The 22,040-nt window shown below is 35.9% G+C and overlaps 3 protein-coding genes across 3 annotated transcripts; all 3 read right to left on the bottom strand.

Moving 5' to 3' along the window:
• Nucleotides 1-235: 235 nt before the first annotated feature.
• Nucleotides 236-1,192, bottom strand: LOC131395616 (olfactory receptor 5M5). Its single transcript, XM_058527474.1, has one exon. It carries the CDS (start codon nucleotides 1,190-1,192, stop codon nucleotides 236-238), a length of 957 nt encoding a protein of 318 aa, XP_058383457.1.
• A 12,669-nt stretch (nucleotides 1,193-13,861) lies between these two features.
• LOC131395615 (olfactory receptor 5M11-like) lies at nucleotides 13,862-14,782 on the bottom strand. Its single transcript, XM_058527473.1, is given in 1 exon segment — nucleotides 13,862-14,782. A coding segment is annotated over 1 exon segment (921 nt).
• Nucleotides 14,783-21,101: 6,319 nt separating this feature from the next.
• LOC131395614 (olfactory receptor 5M5-like) lies at nucleotides 21,102-22,040 on the bottom strand. Its single transcript, XM_058527471.1, has one exon. The coding sequence runs from the start codon at nucleotides 22,038-22,040 to the stop codon at nucleotides 21,102-21,104; it is 939 nt and encodes a 312-aa protein (XP_058383454.1).

The raw sequence follows: 22,040 nt of genomic DNA, 5'->3' as shown, positions 1-22,040 counted from the left end.
CCCGGGTGCGCACCGATGCACCGCTTCTCCGGCCATGCTGAGGCCACGTCCCACATACAGCAACTAGAAGGATGCGCAGCTATCACATACAACTATCTACTAGGGCTTTGGGGGGAAAAAATAAATAAAAATTATAAAAAGAAAAAATTGACTTTAATTTGATTGCATTTAAAGTTGGATCCAGTTCTTATAAATATATTTTTATTTAATTTCTCAATAAAGATACACTATGATTTTACTTGAAAAGTGCATTTCTTCTGATCAATTTCCAAAAAGCTTGTTTCACATCCTTGTTCCTCAGACTATAAATGATGGGGTTCAACATAGGGCTTACAAAAGTGTAGAAGACAGCAACGACTTTGGACTGCTCCACTGACCTGTCTGTGGGAGGTCTAACATACATGCAGAACAGGGTCCCATAAAACACAGTCACTGACACCAGATGGGACCCACAGGTGGAAAACGCTTTGTGCCTGCCTTCAGCAGAACGCATCCTCAGGATGGCAATGAGAATGAAGATGTAGGAGATGAGGATTATGAGGAGGGAGTTAGAGAGGTTAAATCCAGCTACCACAAACATGGATATCTCCTTAATGAAAGTGTCAGAGCAGGAGAGTCGGATGAGGGGCGGATCAGCACAATAGAAGTGATTAATGATATTGGAGCCACAGAAGGTCAAGCGGTAAGTCCACATGGTTTCCATCAGGCCACTAAGGAACCCATAGACATATGGACCAGCAATCAGGAGAATACAGACCCTTTTGGACATCTTGCTGCTATAAAGCAATGGGTTACAGATGGCCATGTACCTATCATAAGCCATTACAGCTAGCATGTAATATTCAGTAATCACCATGGCAATGAAAAAATAACACTGGACTAAACAAGCAGCATAGGAAATGGTTTTCTTCCCTGATAAGAAGTTCACCAACATCTTGGGAGTCACATTAGTGGAATAGCACAAATCCAAGCACGACAAACTGGCAAGAAAGAAGTACATGGGGGTGTGGAGGCGTGAATCTACCCTGATCAATACCAACATCCCGAGGTTCCCTCCAACAGTGATCAAGTAGATCACCAGGAACAACATGAAGAGGATGAGTTGAAGCTCCGGACAATCTGTCAATCCCAAGAGAACAAATTCAGTCACCAAGGTTGAATTTCTTTTGACCATTTTCTTAGATGTCAGCATTGTTCACTTAGATGAATTAAAAAAAAAAAAAATTGAGAAGTGAATGAGAAGCCGATCACGTTTCTTCTCTCTCTTTCTCTCATTTTCCTTCTCTCTTTTTCTTCCACTCTCAGTCACCTTCACACGCAGCTATTATTAGACAGAGTCTGAGACTGTAGGAGCTGGAACTTTAAGAAAGTCATGGCGCCTATTAGCTAGGTGTATAATGTGAAGATGGTTCCCAAAGAGAATGGCTCCTGTGACACCAACTTGTTTTGGACTGAGGAAATTATGATCTACAGTTTGTCTAAAAATGGATTGTACTACCAACTGCCACCTACAGTTCACTATAAAATCATTGGCATAATCACTGAGCCCAGGAATGGTCCTGAACAAAATGGTGACATGTGTTTGAAAACATTTTTGCAGTCATTAATCGTGTTTGCATATTTAAAATTTCAACCTTTGGGAATTGCACTCCCTACTTGATATATTAGAGAGCCCAAAATTATAGGGGCTTGAAGGAAATTCTCTGGGGTATGTTTAGTGCTATACCCATACATTATAGGAGATTGTGGTATTCCTATGCCAAAAAACCAATGATAAGAACACTAAATTTGAGAATAACAAAGCCCTCTGTGAATTACTGATGATGGAATTTTCATTCAGAAGAGTTTGTATCAATAAAATAAGAGTGGCACGGATAAGAAAAAAGAGAAGTGGCCAAAACTTAGATCATAGTTTTGGTTGATTATCCATTTACTTTTTTTTTTTTTTCATTTATCCCAGAAAGCATTTAAGGAGTTCATAGCATGTAACAAAATTTGGGACATTTGTGCTGCTGGTGAAACACAAATTTGCCTCTAAGCTTTGTAGTAGCATATGTAAATACTCCAACCTTCCTCATTACAAAATTATAAACATAAAGTTTAGAAGTTATAAAACGAAAACTAATCAAGAGAGAGAGAATTATTCTTAGTGTAGAGTTCAAATAATGCTATCTGTAATGAAAGAATTATGCTTTCTGATAACATTATTAATTCAGATAACATCAATTTTAATGAATGAATCAAATTAGAAATTATTATGCCAGGAGTCTGGAGAATATATTTTCATTATGGATTCTCAATATTGTCATGTGTTGTTTTATAAGTGATAATATAAGGGATCAAAACTCAAATGCCTAGGGGGTCCATTTAGATGACAAAAAGGAGAGAAATGGGCTGGGTATAAGAGTGAGCTGCAGTGACTAGTGGTTCCTAGGCTAGAAGTCAGCAGCCACTCAGGCTAGTTGAATTTTTACTATACGGTAACATGGGTTCTGTGTTCCAAGATCTTAAGAGCTTCCAATTTTAAAGAGGTATCAGAATTCATTATTTTTATGAGAATCTTACCAAATACAGGGTTGGCAAATAATACAATTTTTAAACCTATCTTTGATCAAAGCGTAACAAACGTAGCCTATAGGCTTAATCCACTGAGATGCAAATAACAATTCCATGCAATGCCAATTTCACCAACTGTATTTCCAGTATCTAATCTGTTCCTGGAGATTGAATCAAGTACCCTCAAAAGCTAGTTACTTTGACTCTGTGATGCTTCCAGGATGTTGTAGGATTTAGTCATTATAATGAGGTAACATTTGCACACAGACAGCATTGGACACTACATGTGTGCAAGTCACTTTGCTAGGGAAATAAAAATTACTGGTAACAGTGCGTGTCTTCAAAGATCTGGACGGTATTTCCATGGTAAGGGAGACTTACAAAGAGAAAATTAAGGTTCAAAGTGATTAGTTCAATAAAAATTTGAACAAAGTAACCAATTGTGTTCAAGAATCAGGATAGGCGTCAAAGAATGATAACCTTTAACTGGGACTTGAAGGATAACTAAGATTCTCTAGAAAGACAAGGGTAGGGAGGGCTTCCAGATAGAGTATCATTACATGCAGAGATGGGAGGCTTTCTAGAGAAACCAAGATATGACGCATAGATGCAGGGATGAATTTTCTATTGTGTCAAAACGTTTAAGAAGTGGCAAGCAGTCAAACAAACTGAAAATCCCTATCACAGGCCGAGAAGTGTGGACACTCCTGAAAGCTATAAGGTAGCTTATTTTTGAATTTGTCTCTGTTTGCAGTATGTGTATGAGTGTTACACCCCAGTTATGGTGATGAATTAGAACTAACACTCCCTGTTACATTGAAATAGAAGCAGTCTGTAGGGCTTAAATCTACAACTTTGACCTTTGGGAGGAAAATACAATAATAGAGAATCAGGATTTATGTCAATAGCAAAAGTGCTCTTTCCTCACTCACCAGAAGGATGAGTTTTTTGCAAAATATTCACTTTGGTGTACACAAATCTTCCATTTTAATGACATAAAGATACTCATCTAACCTTTAAATCTGTTCACCTAGTGGTTAAGATCTGCCATTATCACTGCCATGGCCTGGGTTCCTTCCCAGCTCAGGCAACCACACCACCTGTCTGTCAGTTGTCTTACCATGCTGCCATGGTGCTGAAAGCTATGCCACTGGTATTTCAAATACCAGTAGGGTCACCCAAGGTGGATGGATTGCAGCAGAGCTTCCAGACTAAGATAGACTAGGAAAAAGAACCTAGCCACCTACTTACAAAAGAAAAGAAAAAGAAAAAAAGGCAATGAAAACCCTTGGAATAGCAGGTGAGCATTGTCTGATACAGCGCTGAGAGGTGAACGGATGGCACAAAAAGACCCTGTATTCTACTCTGCTGAATACAGGGTTACTAGGAGCTGCAATCCACTCCACAGCACAAACAACAACATGCTCTCAACACTAACATCTGTCTGGTCTTCATATTACATTTAACTAATAAAGACAAAAATAAAGACAATAAAAACAATAAAAGAGATCAGAATTTAAGATGCCTGTTTCCTACCCTTTCCTTTAAATAAGTTCAGCAAACACACTCTACAGTTGAGGAAGGAAAGACTATATTTTATAACAGCACTTCCTTCCATGCACATGGGAACTTCAGTTTTTCAAAGCAATTCTACTATTCTATTTTATTTTACCTTTAGAGGAATCCTGCGACTGGCACAGAGCAAGTACAATTAGAAATGAGGAAAATGGGGCAAAAATAAATGTTAAGCTTGCTTTCACGTGAGTTTTTAGATTAGTATTTTAAAGATTGTGTTCAGCAGAGCAATTGGATACCAAGCAACAGAATAGGTCTGTGGTAAAAATTAGTTTGGATAATGCTGAGTTTTGAAAAAGAAATAAAGGGAAAATGGCCATCTCTGTTGCAGGAAGTCTAAGAGCCTTTTATATGCCCATGTGCATTGTGAAGCTGCCGAAGGTGGGCAAGAACATGTAGTCTTTCTTAAGTTTACTTGTCCAAAGAGCCTAGAGCATCTCAAGTGTTCTCTTTAGGCTAAGAATCCCTAATTCCACACTGAGCACCAGAGATCTCGAGAATCCTTGCACCTCAACAGTTAAACAAAATGCAAGGAAGTAAGAGAGATTCTGCACTACTTGGAAAACCACCTTCATTCAGAAGTGCCATTGGTAATGTACTAAAGTTCTTTTGGATTTATCATTGATTCATGCTCCTCCCAAAAAAATTGCTTGGAGGAAATACTAAGCATGGAAGAGGGACGTCATAAATGGGAAGACAATAGAAACAAGAAGAAAAAATATGAGTTCTGAAGGATATAGAATACAATGTGACACCAGAGCTCTGTACATGAATCACAGATGGTCACAAATCTTTTCTACCCTCAAATGCATAATCTATACAGCTGGACCCTAAATCCTAGTCCCTGTTTGCTCATCATATCGTATCAAACAAATAATACCGTTGCTTATTAAGCACATATTTGGAATAAGGAGTATGGTAAATTAACATACATGTGGATATACCATGAGACAAGCTCCAAATATTTTATATACTCTCATATAATATGCACACATTTTAATTTTTCTGTGTTGAAATTGCTACTAATATATTTGTGCTTCTTAAAATCATACCTCTCTAGTTTCTCCTCCCCTCTTTTTTCAGCCCTATCTTGCCATCCATGACCCTGTTCCTAAGACCGCTCTCATGGAGTTTCTTGCCTGATTCACGTTGTGAAGGCTAAAAGTAGCTGAGAAACATGATCCTCAATATCTCAATTAAAAAATATATTTGAGATCTGAAATGTGCATATGACAAATACTGTTGTCAAATTTTACATATTTTTGGTAGATCCCTATGATAAATTCAAACTTGCTGCATTAGAGCTAAAGCTTTTTTTTCCACTGGAAGTAAGCATCTGAATGATTTTGGAATACTTCCTAGAAATTCAACTGAAGATTATTTCTGTTTCTAGAAGCAAAAGTTGGTAGAGCTTGCACTGCTGGGATGTGTCCAAGACTCATGTTTAACGCCTGTGGGAAATGGCTTTGATAGCTTTCTATTTAATTTTTACTGCATCCAGTGTGCCCTGTAGTTAGAAAGGTTGTTTACATATTTTACATTTATGCAAGCAGTAACAAAATTTATCCTCCATGACTCTTATCATTTTCTAATTCCTATTCCAATATAGAATGCAAAGTAATTGAATTATTGGAGAGATTGATGAATGAGTTTTTAATAGTCCTGAATATTTTGCTTGCGTATAAGGAATATCACACAGAAAAGTAATTAAATTTCAGTGAGGTAGGTGAACCAGGCATCCTTCTAAACATGGGTTTCCCTTTGACATAGACGTCCAGTTTGAAATCTCTGGGTAATTAGGAGTCTGTGTAGGTAGCAATGAGATTTTTAGTCTATATTCTTTATTTCAAGAAATATAGATGAAATAAAACTCTACATAAGGTTTCACTGGCTCAATATTGTCGAATTGCTTTCTTCAGGATTGGAATGATCATAGATAAACTAGATAATAGAGACAACACAGATTTGTTCATGCAGATGAGGTTAATTCATAAGGATATTGATATGCATATATGTTTATTTATTATTATGTAAACATGCAAGAAAACAAAGCATTATTGGTAATCTGGTAGGGATTATTGAGCAAAAAATCAGAGGTGCCAATTATGGTAAATTGAGAAACATGATAAATATTGTTGAAAATTTGGAGTTCCAAGAATTTCTCATTCTCTCACTCAAAAAATAATAATAAAAGCAATCAATCAATAAAAGTGCAAAGCTCATCTCTACAAGTGTCACTGGTACCTGAAATACTGCTTGTTGACATGTTCCTTTGGGGAAAAGTTTGCCCTCTTCAGGCTCTGGGTCAAATGCAAACACCTGAGGTAGCAGGATAACATTGAACTGCTGTCACATTTACTAACTATTCCATGTGCATAAGGTCACCATGTTGTAGTCACATAAAATGGATTGAGAGGGAGACTAAGGAATATTAAAGCCAAGGAAAGAACTACAGAAAATAGAAATAGGGGTTACTGGATTTAGTTTCAGTAATTCAGTCTAGAAACAGCCTCAACGTGTCATTAAGACATACATGAGTCTGCAAGAATAGCTGGGTAAATGATGATACTTTAAGGTAGGAAATGAAGAAAAAGGTAGATAAGTTGTGTAATTGGTGGAGCCAGGCATCTCATGTGAATATTAATTTCCCAGGAAAGACCACCTTCCTGTCTACTTGGCCATCATGATCTCCAGCATCTTCCCCTTCTCTTGAGTTCCCATTCCACTGTCTCACAAATATAAAGGCAGAGTACATTACCTGATTACAATGCATGAACCTAAATTATAGATAATGCTACACTTTATGGCTTTGTACTAGCCAATGTTATATCAGTAAAAACTCCTTTAAGTCTTCATTTAGAAATAGTCTTTTTACCTTGATATAGTGACTTTCTTTCTGTGGACTTGAGCCCTCATCTATTCAATATTAGACTTTGACTAAATGATTTCTAAAATGCTCATCATTTGTAATATTCTGATTCATTATTTATACAGTTATAAATCCTACACTCATTATTAACAGTCATGTATCTTTTAGGTTAATATCAAATTTGCCCCCAGTGTTTTGTTCCCCAATAGTTTAAAGACAGATTTATAAAGTTTTATGAGAGTTTTATTTTTGCTAGAATGCATATAATTTCTGATTGAATTTGTCTGTCTCCCTTTTAAATTATTTGGTAAAGATTTTTTGGGGGGAGATGGGGACTGTTCTTTCAACAGATGTTATTCTAAAAAATTTTATAAGGTTGTCAAATGTTTACTCCAATATGGTTATTCAACATATGTTAAATTATTGAATGAATAGGGAGAATGCTATTTGTAAAGTAAAATGATTAGTGTAAACACAGAAATCTATTTTCTAGTCACCAATCTAAATAAGAAATACCTAGTGACTTATTTTAACTGGCTAAGAAATTAAGCTCACGTTCAAAGCTGCTTTTGTTGTCACTTGACTCCAACTGATGAAGATCCAAAACTGAAACAAGAACAGAAAACGCAAGTACAGAAGTCAGAATTTTCATTCCTACCTGACCCCAGGAAAGATTCTCTCTGCGACACTAGTGGTCCAACTGATGAGTTGCTGGGAATGATTTATGCTCAACTTATAATTTGGAGCTTTTATCCCTAAAGCATTTTTCAACACACCCTGAAGAAATAATCACAATGTTACTATAGAGAAAACTCCAGGGAAATAGTAATTTATGTAAACTCAAACTCGTTCAAGTCTTGGGATTTATACAATGTGATTGTATCAGTTTGCAATCATTTTGAGCTGATTGCTTTGGGTGATCAGGAGTTTATTCTCATGGGATTTTAGCATTATGGATCACCACTTATTCCAATCAAATCCATAGAACATTCAATAAGGACATAAAATAATGACATAATTCGTGGACTTTGATGTTTCTGTGATATCTTCCCAGTCTGAATTGTGTTTTGTATAGTACCTTCCGCAAAATTACTATTGAGTGAATGTTTGCTAAAAAGACTTTCATATCTAGAACAAAGTGATTAAATTATAAAACCCAGTGAGTAAAATCATTTGGAGAAGACATCATAATGAGTTTAGTAGAGTTAGTTCAAGATGTTAGGTCCAGGTGATGGAAAGTAATATTTTATGGAAAACCTGGTGAGTATGTAATTAATAACATGTTATTTATTAGACCATAAATGGTAAAGGTGAAAATGGTATGTCTACCTTTTCTTCCCATTTACCAGTTATCCAGTTATCCACTCATCCAACAGATACAAGGATAAAAGTGATATGATCCATGTGCTTAAATAGTTCTTGGTCTAAATGTGAAGGCAAGAGACATGTGACTGCTTCAGTGGTGGTGGCACATTCTCCAAATGATATACTGAAATCAAAGTTCTTACTATGGTCTACCTTTACATTCTCTGTCACTCTCTCCCTCATCCACTGGTCTGGCCGTATTCGTCTTCTGGCAACTTCTTTCCAAACTCAAAACCTTCCTAGAGGCCTTGTCACTGCTTTGAATATTATTTCTCCCAAACTCTCTCAAGTTATTGCCTACCCATCATTTAGATATCAGCTGAAATGTCAACTCCTGAGTGAGGCATTTCTCTACCTAAATTATCCTGCTCACCATATAATTGGCCTCACTGATGTTACCTTGTTATGTTGATACAGTGACTGAAACATGCTAAGTGCCCCACAAATATTTATTGAATGAATTTATTGATTAAAAATAGAGCATAATTTCTTCCACAAATGTGTTTTCTTTCTTTCAAGTGGTGTTTTAAAATTCACAAATTTTTCATTAATTACAATATTATTAAATTCTCCTGAAAATCAAAATAATCTGACTTCACTTGGCTTGCGTTCTGGCATGGAAACAAATGACTGAAGCTGAGTAGCAACTTCTTCCATTAAGGGGCAAATGCTCTATGGTTTACCAAAAAACATAACCTTCTTATTATTTTCTAAACCCTATCCCAACTTCACAACTTTATTTAAAATTTTTAGACCACAGTGTTGAATAGACTGTGAGATACATAGAAAATTTTAGTTACAAAGTAGAACAGGAACACAACACAGGAAATGATCATTTCTGCCTACAAAAGTCTAGCACTGTAACTCATAGGTGATGAATTTATATCCACAATGCCTTGATCAGGTGAGAAAGAGAGAATAACGCATCTTATATATATGAAGATAGAAAGTCATGATTTGTAATTGTTGTAATCATATTTGTCCTGTGTGCATTTATGTGGCTTAGTGGAAGACACTTCTTTTGCCCTTAAAATCACACCATCATTGGGGCCGGCCTGGTAGTATAGTGGTTAAGTTCATGCACTTTGCTTTGGCGGCCTAGAGTACGCAGGTTCGGATCCTCGGTGCAGGCATACACACCACCCATCAAGTCATGCTGTGGTGGCATCCCACATACAAAGTAAAGGAAGATTGGCACAGATGTTAGCTCAGGGACAATCTCCCTGACACACACAAAGAAAACAAAAAACAAAAACAATAAGGAAAAAAACACCATAGTTATGTCTGATACTTAATGAAACAACCCAGATTTTAATAACAGACGGATGAATAAATACATTGTGACATATCTTTAAAATGTAATCCCATTCAATAATGGAAAATTTATCAAATTACTGATCCATACAACAACTGGATGATTCTCAAAAACATTTTGCTAAGTCAAAAAGTTTACAGTCAAAGGACTATATATGGTTTGATTCCATTTACTTGAAATATAATTGGGAAATCACATCTGTGATTAGCAAGGGCTGGGTATGCCAGGAAGGAACTGTTTGCAAAGGGCTAAAAAGGAAATTTTGGGAGTGATGAAAATGTTCTGCATCTCAATTGTGGCGGTGGTTATATAGGTGTACATATTTGTCAAAACACATTGAACTGTGCTTAAATTAGATACATTTTATTGCATGTAAATTACATATTAATAAAGTTTTTAAACTCCAATTATGTTTTATTATTATTACCAAACAAGTGTAAGTGCAGAATCAAAGAAGTTAAATCACTTTCCAAAAGGACGCATATCAAATTTTAGAAACAAGTTTCAGATTCATTTGTACCACATTATCTATTATTGCACACTGTCTCCACAGGGAGTAGTTGTTTATGAAGAAATGGATGTATCCATCAATATAATAAAAGATAAAAATCATATGATAATTTCAATAGATGTAGAAAAATCATTTGAGAAAATTCAATGTCCTTTCATGATAAAAACTCTCTAAAAATTGGGTCTAGAAAAAACTTAACATAATAAGGGTCATATATGACAACCCCACAGCTAACATCCTACTCAATGGTGAAAGGGTGAAAGCTTTTCCTCTAAGATCAGAAACAAGAAAAGGGTGCCACTACCACCACTCCTATTCAACATAGTACTGGAAGTCTGAGCCAGAGCAGTTACGCAAGAAATGAGCATCCAATATCAAAAAAGAAGAGGCAAAATTGTCTTTGTTTGCAGATGATATGATTTTATATGTAGGAAACCCTAAAAACTCCAACCAAAAGCTGTTAGAACTAATAAACAAACTTAGCAAAGTTGCAGGGTACAAAATCAACATGCAAAAATCATTTACATTTCAATATACTAACAATGAACTATTTGAAAAAGAAAGAAAGAAAACAATCTCATTTACAATGGCATCAAAAACAATAAAATGCTCAGGAATAAATTTAAGATGTTAAAAGATGTGTATACAGAAAACAATAAGCCATTGATGAAAGACATTGAAAAACACATAAATGGAAAGATATCCCACGTTTATGGACTGAAAGAGTTAAAATTGTTAAAACATCCATACTACCCAAAGCCATCTATTGATTCAATTCAATCTCTATCAAAAATCCAATGGCATTTTTCACAGAAATAGAATAAACCATCCTAAAACTCATATGGAACCACAAAAATCCCTGAATAACCAAAGTGATCTTGGGAAAAAAACAAAGCCAGAGGAATCACACTTCCTGATTTCAAATTATTTTACAAAGCTATAGTAATCATAACACCATGGTACTGGCATAAAAAATGGGCAAATAGACCGATGAAACAGAATTGAGAGCCCAGAAATAAACCCACATACATACAGTCAACTAGTATTTGACAAGGGTGCCCAAAACACTCCATGTGGAAAAGATAGGCTCTTCAATGAATGGAGTTGGGAATACTGGGTAATCAAAAGCTGAGGAATTAAATTGAACCCCTCTCTTCTACCACTCACAAAAATTAACTTGAAATGGATTAAGGACTTAAACATAAGTCCTGAAACCATAAAGTACTTAGAAGAAAACATAAGAAGAAATCTCCTTGACATTGGTCTTGGCAATGACTTTTTGTATATGACATCAAAAACATAAGCAACAAAAGCAAAATTAGACACAAGGGACAACATCAAACTTAAAAGGATCAGCACAGCAAAATAAACAATCAACAAAATGAAAAGGAAACTAATATATATTGAGAGAAAATATTTGTAAACCATAACCTATTTGCAAACCATATACAATTAAAAAATAACCATATATATATATAAAGAATTTGTATAATTCAATACAAAAAACAAATAATATCATTAAAAAATGGGCAAAAGACCTGAATAAACATTTCTCCAAAGAAGACAGAAAAAAGGCCAGCGGGTACACGAAAGTGCTCAACATCACCAATCATCAGGCAAATGCAAATCAAAACCACAGTCAGATATAATCTCACACCTGTTAGAAAGGCTTTTATCAGAAAGACAGGCAATAACAAGTGCTGAGGAGAACGTGGAGAAAAGGGAACCATGTGCACTGCTGATGGCAATATAAATTGGTACAGTCACTATGGAAAACAGTATGGAGGTTCCTCAAAAAATACAAACAGAACTCCCGTGTGATCCAGTAAGCCCAATTCTGGGCATATATATCTGAAGGAAATGTAATCATGATCTCAAAGAGATATCTGCACCCCAAGTCCATTGCAGCATTATTCACCACAGCCAAGTCAATAAAACAACCTAAGTGTGCTTTGACAGATGAATGGATAAGATGATCTGGTGTATATATACGTGTATATATATGTGTGTGTGTGTGCATATATATATAATACATATGAATATTAATCAGCCATAAAAAAGAAGGGTATTGCCATTTGCAACAGTATGAATGATCGTTGAATGTATTATGCTAAGGGAAATAAGTCAGATAGAGAGACAAATACTCTGTGATCTCATTTTATGTGGAATCTACAGAAGCCAGACTCACAGAGGAGAGAGCAGAATGGTGGTTGGCAAGGGCTGGGGGGTGGGAGAAATGGGGAGACATTGGTCAGAGGGTACAAACTTCCAGTTATAAAATGAATAAATTCTTGAGACCTAATCTACAGCATGGTGACTATATTTAGTAATACTGTATTGTATACTTGAAAATGCTAACAGGGTAGATTTTAAATATTTTAACTACCACACACAAAAAACTGCACTCGTGTAAGATGATAGATGTGTTAACTAACATTATTGTGATAATCATATCACAATATATATATGTATCAAATCATCACATTGTACACCTTAAGCTTACACAATATTATGTGCCAGTTATATCTCAATAAAGCTGGAAAAAATATTAGTTAATAAATTTTCAAGATTAAAACCATAGGGCACGTGTTTTCTAACAACAGACATTAATTACAAATATATTACAAAAAAATATCTTTTAAAATACCAAATATATGGCAGTTAAACATTCTCCTCTAAACAGCCTATAGGTTAAAGAAGTCGTCACTGGGAAAGTAAGAAAATGTTGCCAACTAAATGATAAAAAAAAAGTACCAAAATGAGTGGTTTTCAGCTAAGGCAGTGTTTAGGCGAAATGTATAAACATTTATATGGGAAAAGGAACAAGACTTACATCTGTACTCCAAACCTCCATTTAAAAAACTAAAATAGAAGATAAAGTATAATTCCAAGTAAATCTTAAATTTTTCAAAGCAGAAAGCATTCATTCTTTTCCTAGACCTGAGTTTATAGACCCAGGCTTGCAGGGCAGAGGAAGGAAGTAGGTCCCCACAGCTCACAGGCCACAAACTGGATGCACAAACTCAGGTCTAGAAAAGAAGGATCATTCTATTTCTCTCTCTTCCCATTCCCATACAGACCATTACATAAGCACATTCACAAGAAACAGGAAACCACTATCATGACCCACAGTTTCTGGCTTTACTTAGCAAGTCAGGGAGGTGTAGAGAAGGATGTTTCTTAAACACCTCTAGCCCAAAAGATAGATGGTAATAAGAATAGATTAAACTCAAGGAACTGAACTGAGAGCCTGTTTATCCTGTTTCCCATTACAAACAATAGGAGCACACTAGTATTCCAGGACATACCAAGTGGGAATTTTCACTTAGAGCAGTACTTTTCAAAATTTAATGTGCTTTCAAATCCCCTAGGATTTGGTTAACATACAGATGTGAATATAGATCTGAGGTGCAGAACGTGGTGCTACATTTCTAACAACCTGTAAGGTAACGTTGTTGCTGCTGCTCCATGGACCACACACTGAGGGGCAAGGGCCTGGCCTAATACGTGCAGCTCATTTTTCCCTAGCTCTGAGGATTTAGCTGAGATACTTGAGAAGCATCTGTAGAAAATAACAAAACTCAATATCAAATGCAAAGACATTTGAGCCAGCAGTTTACAGTTATGTTTTATTGGAAATTGGAGGCATTGCCATCTTAGTGACCATATTTCATCTGAGGACATTTTTCAAGGTCTGCTTTACATATTTGTTCCACAGACTGTAGATGAATGGATTAAGCACTGGATTTACAAAAGTGTAGAAGACAGCTGTTATTCTGGATTCCTCAATAGGCTTACCTATTGGTGGTCTTACATACATACAGAGGAGCATCCCATAAAATAGAGTAGCAGCCATCATGTGGGAACAACAGGTAGAGAATACCTTGTGCCTTCCCTCTGCTGATTTGATTTGGAGAATGGCACTGATAACGAAGACATAAGACACCAGGATGATGGTGAGGGAGATGGAGAGGGTGAAGCCAGCTGGTATGAGCATGGCATGCTCTTTGACATAAGTATCAGAGCAAGAAAGCTTAATGAGTGGTGGGTCAGCACAATAGAAGTGGTTGATGACACTGGATCTACAGAAGGTCAAGCGGAAGGTCAGGATGGCCTGGAACAGTCCATCTGAGAAGCCAGAGACATAAGGAAATGTGGCCAAGCAGATGCAGACACGCCTGGACATTTTCACACTGTAGCGCAGAGGGTTGCATATTGCCACGTACCGGTTATAGGTCATTGCTGCCAGCATCTAAATCTCAGTGAGGAGAAGCGTGATGACTATGCAACACTGTGTAAAGCAGCCAGTGAAGGTGATGGTCTTCTTCTCTGATAAGAAATTAGTCAACATCTGAGGAGTTGCGTTTGAGGTATAGCTCAAGTCTACAAAGGCTAAATTAGTGAGAAAGAAGAACATGGGCGTGTGAAGGTGAGAGTCCAGTATTATTGATAACATCATGCCCAGGTTGCCTAAGAGAGTCACAAGGTACACAACCAGAAACAGCACAAAGGGGAGAGGTTGGAGTTCAGGGAGATCTGTGAGCCCCAGGAGAATGAATTCTGTTATTGCACTCTCATTTGAGATGGACATTTTCTGAGACTCTGTGCCTGCAGTTGAAACAAGTGAAAATAAAGCAGCATGAAGGTACACATCATATTACTGACTATTGAAATGATTTTTCTCTAAACCTCCATATGTCATTCAAATCAATACAATTGTAACCCAAATTTGTAGTTCTACTACAAGAATGTTCCCAGAATCGCACTTTAAGAAGGCGTAGTCACCATGGTCCCATAAACATATGTGAAATAAATGAAAAAAGAATCGACAGATCAAGTGACTTCTTGCACAATATTTTGAGGACAGTCTACAGCAATGACATACAGTTGATAAAGAAAAGAAATAAGTTTTGCAGTTAGTATTTAAATTATTAATTGCAACTTGTGTCTATTAGAGGTATTCCAATACCTGTGCATTTTACCTCCTTCCCATGGCAGCTAGAGCTGAACCTCCCTCTTCCTTTCTCTCAAGTTGGTTTTACTTTGTGCCCTTCTGTCAAACTTCAGGTTTTTTAAAACCTACTTAATTCTTATCTTATTTTAATAATGAGTCACTAAAACTTACTTTATTATAAGTTTTAGAAAGACAGTGACAAGCCTTTTAGACACCTATGTCTCTTTTACCGAGAATTGTAGGTACTTAATAAACATTTGTTGAATACAATAATAATAGTTATTGATAACGTATAATGATCCTTAACCATGAGTCACTTTATTTCTCCTTTTGTAAGTAGGAAAAATATTACCAATTCTGCATCCTGCTTAAATCCTGTGGACATCAATCTAGATATTCATAAAACAAGTATTTATTGATACATAACATAACATGTAATTAGACATGGCAGATGCCAAAATGAACAAAACCTTCAAACGTCCTGCCTTCTGGCATTGATGTTCTAGTGGACAGAGACATAGAGTACTCTAAGTAAATAAATGGTGTTTCAAATGGCACTGTTGCGGGAAAAAAATTAGAAAATGGAGTTTGGAGGAAAGATCTTCAAATTTTAAATAGTAACATCAATGAAGAACTCAGGAAAATGTGACTTTGTTAGCAATAAGCTGAAGGAGGAAGAGAGCAAGCAATAAAGCTGTTTTAAGAATGGTGTTCTAGGAAGGACAAAGAACCGATTCAAAGATGCCATATGTGATCTTTCTGTGGAACTGCTAGTGACGTGTGTGTACAGAGTTCGTGCAGAGGAGTGCAGAAAATCCAGCTGAGATGTTCCCTAAAATGCAAATGTTTCACTTCACTGAAAGTCTGTTTCATCTCTACCGAAGACTTTCCTTCCAAGAATATCAATGGCCTTCCCTGGATAACAGGAGTCAGCGGTTAGTTGCGGCTTCTCTTCAAGAAGTGTCTAGCAGGAAATACTCTGAAAACAGAATATTTATTTGTATGGCAGCAGCAAGGTGGCTTAGAAGTTATTTTCATGCTTTTCTGCATCTGGGAAACTTCAGAGAAAAAATAGGTGGTGTTTACCAGAACAGAGCAAAATGGAAAAAAGAAGATCAGGATTTGGGCATTCCAGATTTATACTGACACAACAAGAAAATAGATTTGAGGGGCCCATTTGCAGAAGGACTCATCTGCTGCATGTCACTAATGACTGTCTGTAGAACCTGAAATGGTCTTGACTCACCAGCTCAGTGACCTGTGTGGGATCCAGAAATATCCAGTTGAAGTAGAGCCGAGGTACTGACAAGTAAAGAGGCAAAAAGGACTGAATAGTATGTGTTTACAGAGAAAGAAACCACAGCCAATCTGACTGCCTGAGTCAGGCCAAAGCAAAAGGTGAACATCTTCTGAACAAGGCGCTTGTGGGTTTACTTGTTTACAACCAGGGAGAGCCTCTACCTGATGGAGAAAGAACTCACAGAGGAGTAGCTCAAGGTCAGTAGAAAGCTACAAATTATGAAACCCACAACTAGGACTAGCTACATAATATACAGGGTCCAGGGCAAAACAAAATGTAAGGGATCCTTGTTCAAAAATTTGACTAAGAATATCGACACTGTGACAGCAGAGGGTTAAACAAAGCTTGAGGGACATTCAAAACAGGGCCCTGTCAACAGCACAAGTTGCATGTCCATGAAGACAGCCTTTCGTGGAACATATAGGCTCTCAGAGCTGACAACGGGGATGTGGAAGGAGAAGGGGAGCACCCTAACACCTGCAAAAATAAAGACTAGAAGGAAAAGAAGGAGAAGCAGAATGAAACCCTAAAGCAAGGACTCAGCTCTGGTGGGAATGTCCGAGAGGATGACCCAGCTCAATGGGCTATCTGTCTAGATGAATTCTGTAGGCCATTCAATCACAAGTAAATGAGAAAAGACTTTGTTTCAGAAGAATAAAGGAAGTAAAATTATGGAAAAACTTTTAGCAAGAATTCATCGTAAGAATGGTTCTTAATCTTGTTTTCTTTATAAGATTCCCATGAAAAATCTAATAAAACTGTTGAAACTATGAATCTTCAATGAATAAAATGCACACACTCAAAATCTTACCAAAAATTAAAAAAAAAAATACACTATCTAAAGTATTTATAGATTGCCTGATCTTTACTATAAGAACTCTTGAATTAGAGTAAGTTTCATCTCAGGTCTGAAAATATCTTTACATTTGTCTCTGGTGAGCAAAATGTTTTCCCTTCATGGTTCTTTTGCAATAGTGTCATGTCTGTAAATGTTGTCCAAGAAGATCAACAGAAAATTCAATAAACTTGTTGTCAGGGAAATTAGCTGAGGTTCATATTATGCTACTGAAAACAGAAAGGATTGCGTATACATATTTTGGAGATACAGGGTGTAAATTTATGTGCCTCAGTTTGAGACTTTAATACAATTTCCTCTTGAAAGTTAAAACAAGACATGTTCATACAAATAAAAACAGAGAGAGTTATCTCCCACAAACTGTCATGGAAAGAACTAATTAACAGTACCCATTACAAGAATAAAAGTAAGCCCAGCATGAAGAGTGAGATCCAAACAAAGCAGTGAGTCATTGACAAAGGTGGCTAAATTTAAAGGAACATTGATAATAAATAAATATTCAATGTAATTATAATTTCAATCATATATAACATGTATAATTATGTTTCAACAGTCTAGTATTAAATAATAATTTATTATCAATGATTTATTTTATACTTCCACATAACAGCATATAAGATAGAAGCAAAAAGTAACCAGAGTTAGAATATTCTAAGTTCCATTTACTATTCCATAGCAAAGTAGACCTACTGATTAACAGAAACTTAGTTAACTCAAGTATGAGTACCAAAATTTGATGAAATTTATTAAAATAGAAAATAGAATGTGTAATAATCCAACAAGAAGTAGAAATAAAAAGGAACTTGGAAAACATAATTTATGGTAGGAAAAGGGGAAAAAGTATAGGGAAAATATTTTAAAAGTACAAAATAAGCTGTTAGAAAATATTAATAAATATCAATATTCACAATAAAATAAGAAACTCAGTAATTAAAAGGACTCAAAGCCTGAAAGTCAAAGGGGAGAAGTACACATGGTAGGCATCAACTAACCAAAAAGAATGAAAAATACTACTGAAGATACGTGAATACTGGATGGAATAGACTTTTGGATTCTAATCATCAAAGATGGGGTAGAAACTACAAAATGATAAAAGAAAATACTAGTTCATTACTTGACAAGATATAACAATATAGTGGCAATGTTCAAAGATAAAAATTACAAAGAGAAATAGACAAATCCACAAACATCTCTCTTGGTTTTTATATGAAACAATAAGACATTTGTAGGGACACTGAAGATCTGAAAACTAAAAATGTCAACCAGATTGAGCTAATAGAACCTTGCTCTGCTCAGCTCCTGTCTCTTCTGAGAGCATTTTTCAGCTCCATTGTCTTCCACAACTTGTATGTCTCAGGAGAAAATGCCAAAGGTGAGCAGTAGGGTGCCATAACATGAGTGCGTGTGCAAATTGTCCAGCAGGAAATGTACCACCTGGAATGCCTAGAGAGTAAAATAACACAGCACCTCACTTCTGTTGCTACTTTCCCTGTAAACTCTTAAATCAGGATATGGCAGCTTCTGGTTTGGGAATTGGCCCAGTTTGAGTAGGAAAGAAAGGCTGATCAAGGCATGCAGAACTGACACAACTTGCAAAATGTATTATACCATACTTAAGGAATATCTGTGATGGGGGTACCACTACTGGATCAATGAAGTTGGTTTCATGTCTGTTCTGAGGAAATGATGGACATGGACTCTGGAGAGGACATAGGTATTTCTATACAGTTTAATGGTAATTTCTTTCAGAGTTCCTTCAAGAAAATACTCTAATGTTTCAAGCTTCCAGATGAGGGGTGGTAAAGGTATTTTTATAAAAATATTTTCATTGATGAAGAAATTGACAAATTGGTCCTAGAGTAGAGAACCCAGAAACAGACTGATAGATATATGAAAACTCGGTACATGACAGAGTTTATACTAAAAATTTAAGGAGAAAGGTAGGGAGAATTCAAACCGTGAAAAATTGATTATTTTCATTAAAAAATAGGATTAGTCTGTTTTGTAACATTTATAGTACCAGGAAAAATAAAGAAAATATGCAAAAGCAAAACTTCAAGCATTGAAAGAAAATATAAGACAATGTCTTTATAATAGGAATGTATTGTTTAGGGAAGGCATACAAAGCACAATGATAAAGAGAAGATTAATAAATTTGAACTACATTAAAATGAAAAACTTCTGCACCAACCACCAAATACGTCATGAGCAAAAATGAAACACAAGCTACAAATTGAAGATACATGCATTTCATATATCATTAAAATATTAGTACCTAGTACGGAATATATAAGGAGCTATTACAAATGTAGGAAATAAAGATAAAATAACCCAGTTGAAAAGTGGACAAAGAATATGAACATACAACCGAACAAAAAACGAGAAATTTTCAAATAGCATCAAAACATTTAAAAATACTTCACTTCACTTGTAATGATGATCCAAAAACTTCAACAAGAAATAAGAATCCATTTTGCACCCAACAGATTGGAAAACATTTTAAATGTCTGACAATATACTATACTGACAAGATTGTAGAGTCAAGGGCACTCGCATACTCCGTTGGCAGGAGAACAAATTGGTAGAGGGATTTAGCAATATCTACTAAATTTAAAGATGTTCATAGTTTATGACTCAGAATTTACCATCCTAAGTATACACATGAGAAGAATTCTTGAACTGGTACATATTCAGAATTTTGCAGAAGAGTGTATTGCTGGAATTTCATATTATCAAGGAAAAAGAAAAATGTATTCATCCATCAATAGCAGAACGGATAGATCTATTGGGGCACATTTATATATTGGCATAGAACACATCAGTGAAAAACGCTGCTACATGAATCAGCATGGTTAAATCAAACAATATTGAGTGAAAAATAAAATAAATTGCAGAAGGACACGTAGAGTGATTTCATTTACATCAAGATTTAAATCTAGCAAAATAATATTATATAATTCTGTGGATACATAAACACCAGTAAAACTCTACATAAGGTTAAATAACATAAAATTCATGTGAGACTTCAATGCAGGAAATGGAGAGATGAACAGAATCAGGCAGGGAGGACTCAATTTGAGAATATCTGTGTATCTGAAATATCAGAACCAGACGTGGCATTGTGTGAAAACTGAATAATGATTAGTTATGCTTACATAAGTGATCTTTAATTTTGTACTTTTAGCTGTATGTTGGAAACACTCTATAGAAAGATTAACAGGTGAAACCACAAAACCAGTTTTATGATGGGGATGAATATTGTTAAAAAAAAAGATCTTCTAAAGGAAATTTGCCATTCCATGAAAACCCTATGAATTCTAAAGACATTTCTTAGGGTAATAATCTGAATACCAATAGCTTTTTCATTGGTATACAATTTGTATAAAAGGAAAAAAATTCACCTGCCATGGTTGACAAGTTTATTGAAAATTGTTTGGAAGTTATTAAGTACTATAAAAATCTAATGGATAGTATTTGTCATAGCATCATTTGGTAATTCTGTCTTTTACACATTTGTACCAGTATGGGTATCATGGATGGAATCATCTGGTCTTTATTGACTTTACAGAGCAATAATGATGCTTTCTGGTCTTTGAATTTCTATGCAGCAATTTTTTTTTAATTCTCTGAGATGGTATTGTAAAATCTAGTAAATAATTTGACACATTCTTCCAAGGCTCATATGCAAATTATAAAAGGCAGAAATACTCAATAAAATAAAGTGATTTGTTAATTTAAAATGCTCATTAATTGGTCAGATAATATAGATTTATTATATATCTGTGAACAAAATGTCTACTTTATTTAGCAAAGAATTTCTTTTGGATCACTTTCCTGATTGCTGTTTTAACATCTTTATTCCGCAAGCTATAGATCAAAGGGTTTAACATAGGACTCACAAAGATATAAAAAACAGCTACAATTTTCCCCTGTTCCACAGATGCCTCAGAAGGGGGCCTCAGATACATGCAGAACAGTGTCCCATAAAAGATGGTGACAGCTGTCAGATGGGACCCACAGGTGGAGAAGGCCTTGCGTCTCCCCTCAGCAGAGCGCATATGCAGAATGGCTGTGCAAATGAACATGTAGGAGATGAGGATGATGGTGAGAGAACAGGTGAGGTTGGAACCAGCCACCACAAACATGGCGGTTTCTTTGACATGAGTATCTGAGCAGGCAAGGACTAAGAGAGGAGGGTCTGCACAGTAAAAGTGGTTGATTTCATTGGGTCCACAGAAGGAGAGACGAAGCATCAGGATAGTCTGTACCAGACCATTTGCAAAGCCATAAACATAAGGAACAGTAATGAGAGAGAGGCAAACACATCTGGACATTTTGCTACCATACAGCAAGGGTTTGCAAATGGCCATGTAGCGGTCATAAGCCATCACTGTGAGCATATAATAATCTGTGATCCCCAGGGCAATGAAAAAGTGGAATTGGATAAAGCAACCAATGAAGGAAATGGTTTTTCTCTTGGATAAGAAATTAACCAGCATCTGAGGAGTGACACTGGTGGCATAACAGAGATCTACAAAGGAGAGGTGACTGAGGAAGAAGTACATTGGAGTGTGAAGTTTCGGGTCACTTCTGATTAACAAAATCATGCTCACATTGCCGATCACTGTGATAAGGTAGATGACTAGGAAAACCACAAAGAGGACAGTCTGTAACTCTGCTCGATCTGTCAGTCCCAGGAGAATAAATTCAGTCACTGTTGTGTAGTTTTTCTTTAACAT

Source organism: Diceros bicornis, chromosome 31 (assembly GCF_020826845.1).
Source record: "Diceros bicornis minor isolate mBicDic1 chromosome 31, mDicBic1.mat.cur, whole genome shotgun sequence".
NCBI classification, from domain to species: domain Eukaryota; kingdom Metazoa; phylum Chordata; class Mammalia; order Perissodactyla; family Rhinocerotidae; genus Diceros; species Diceros bicornis.
This window is presented reverse-complemented; position numbering and strand designations above follow the sequence as displayed.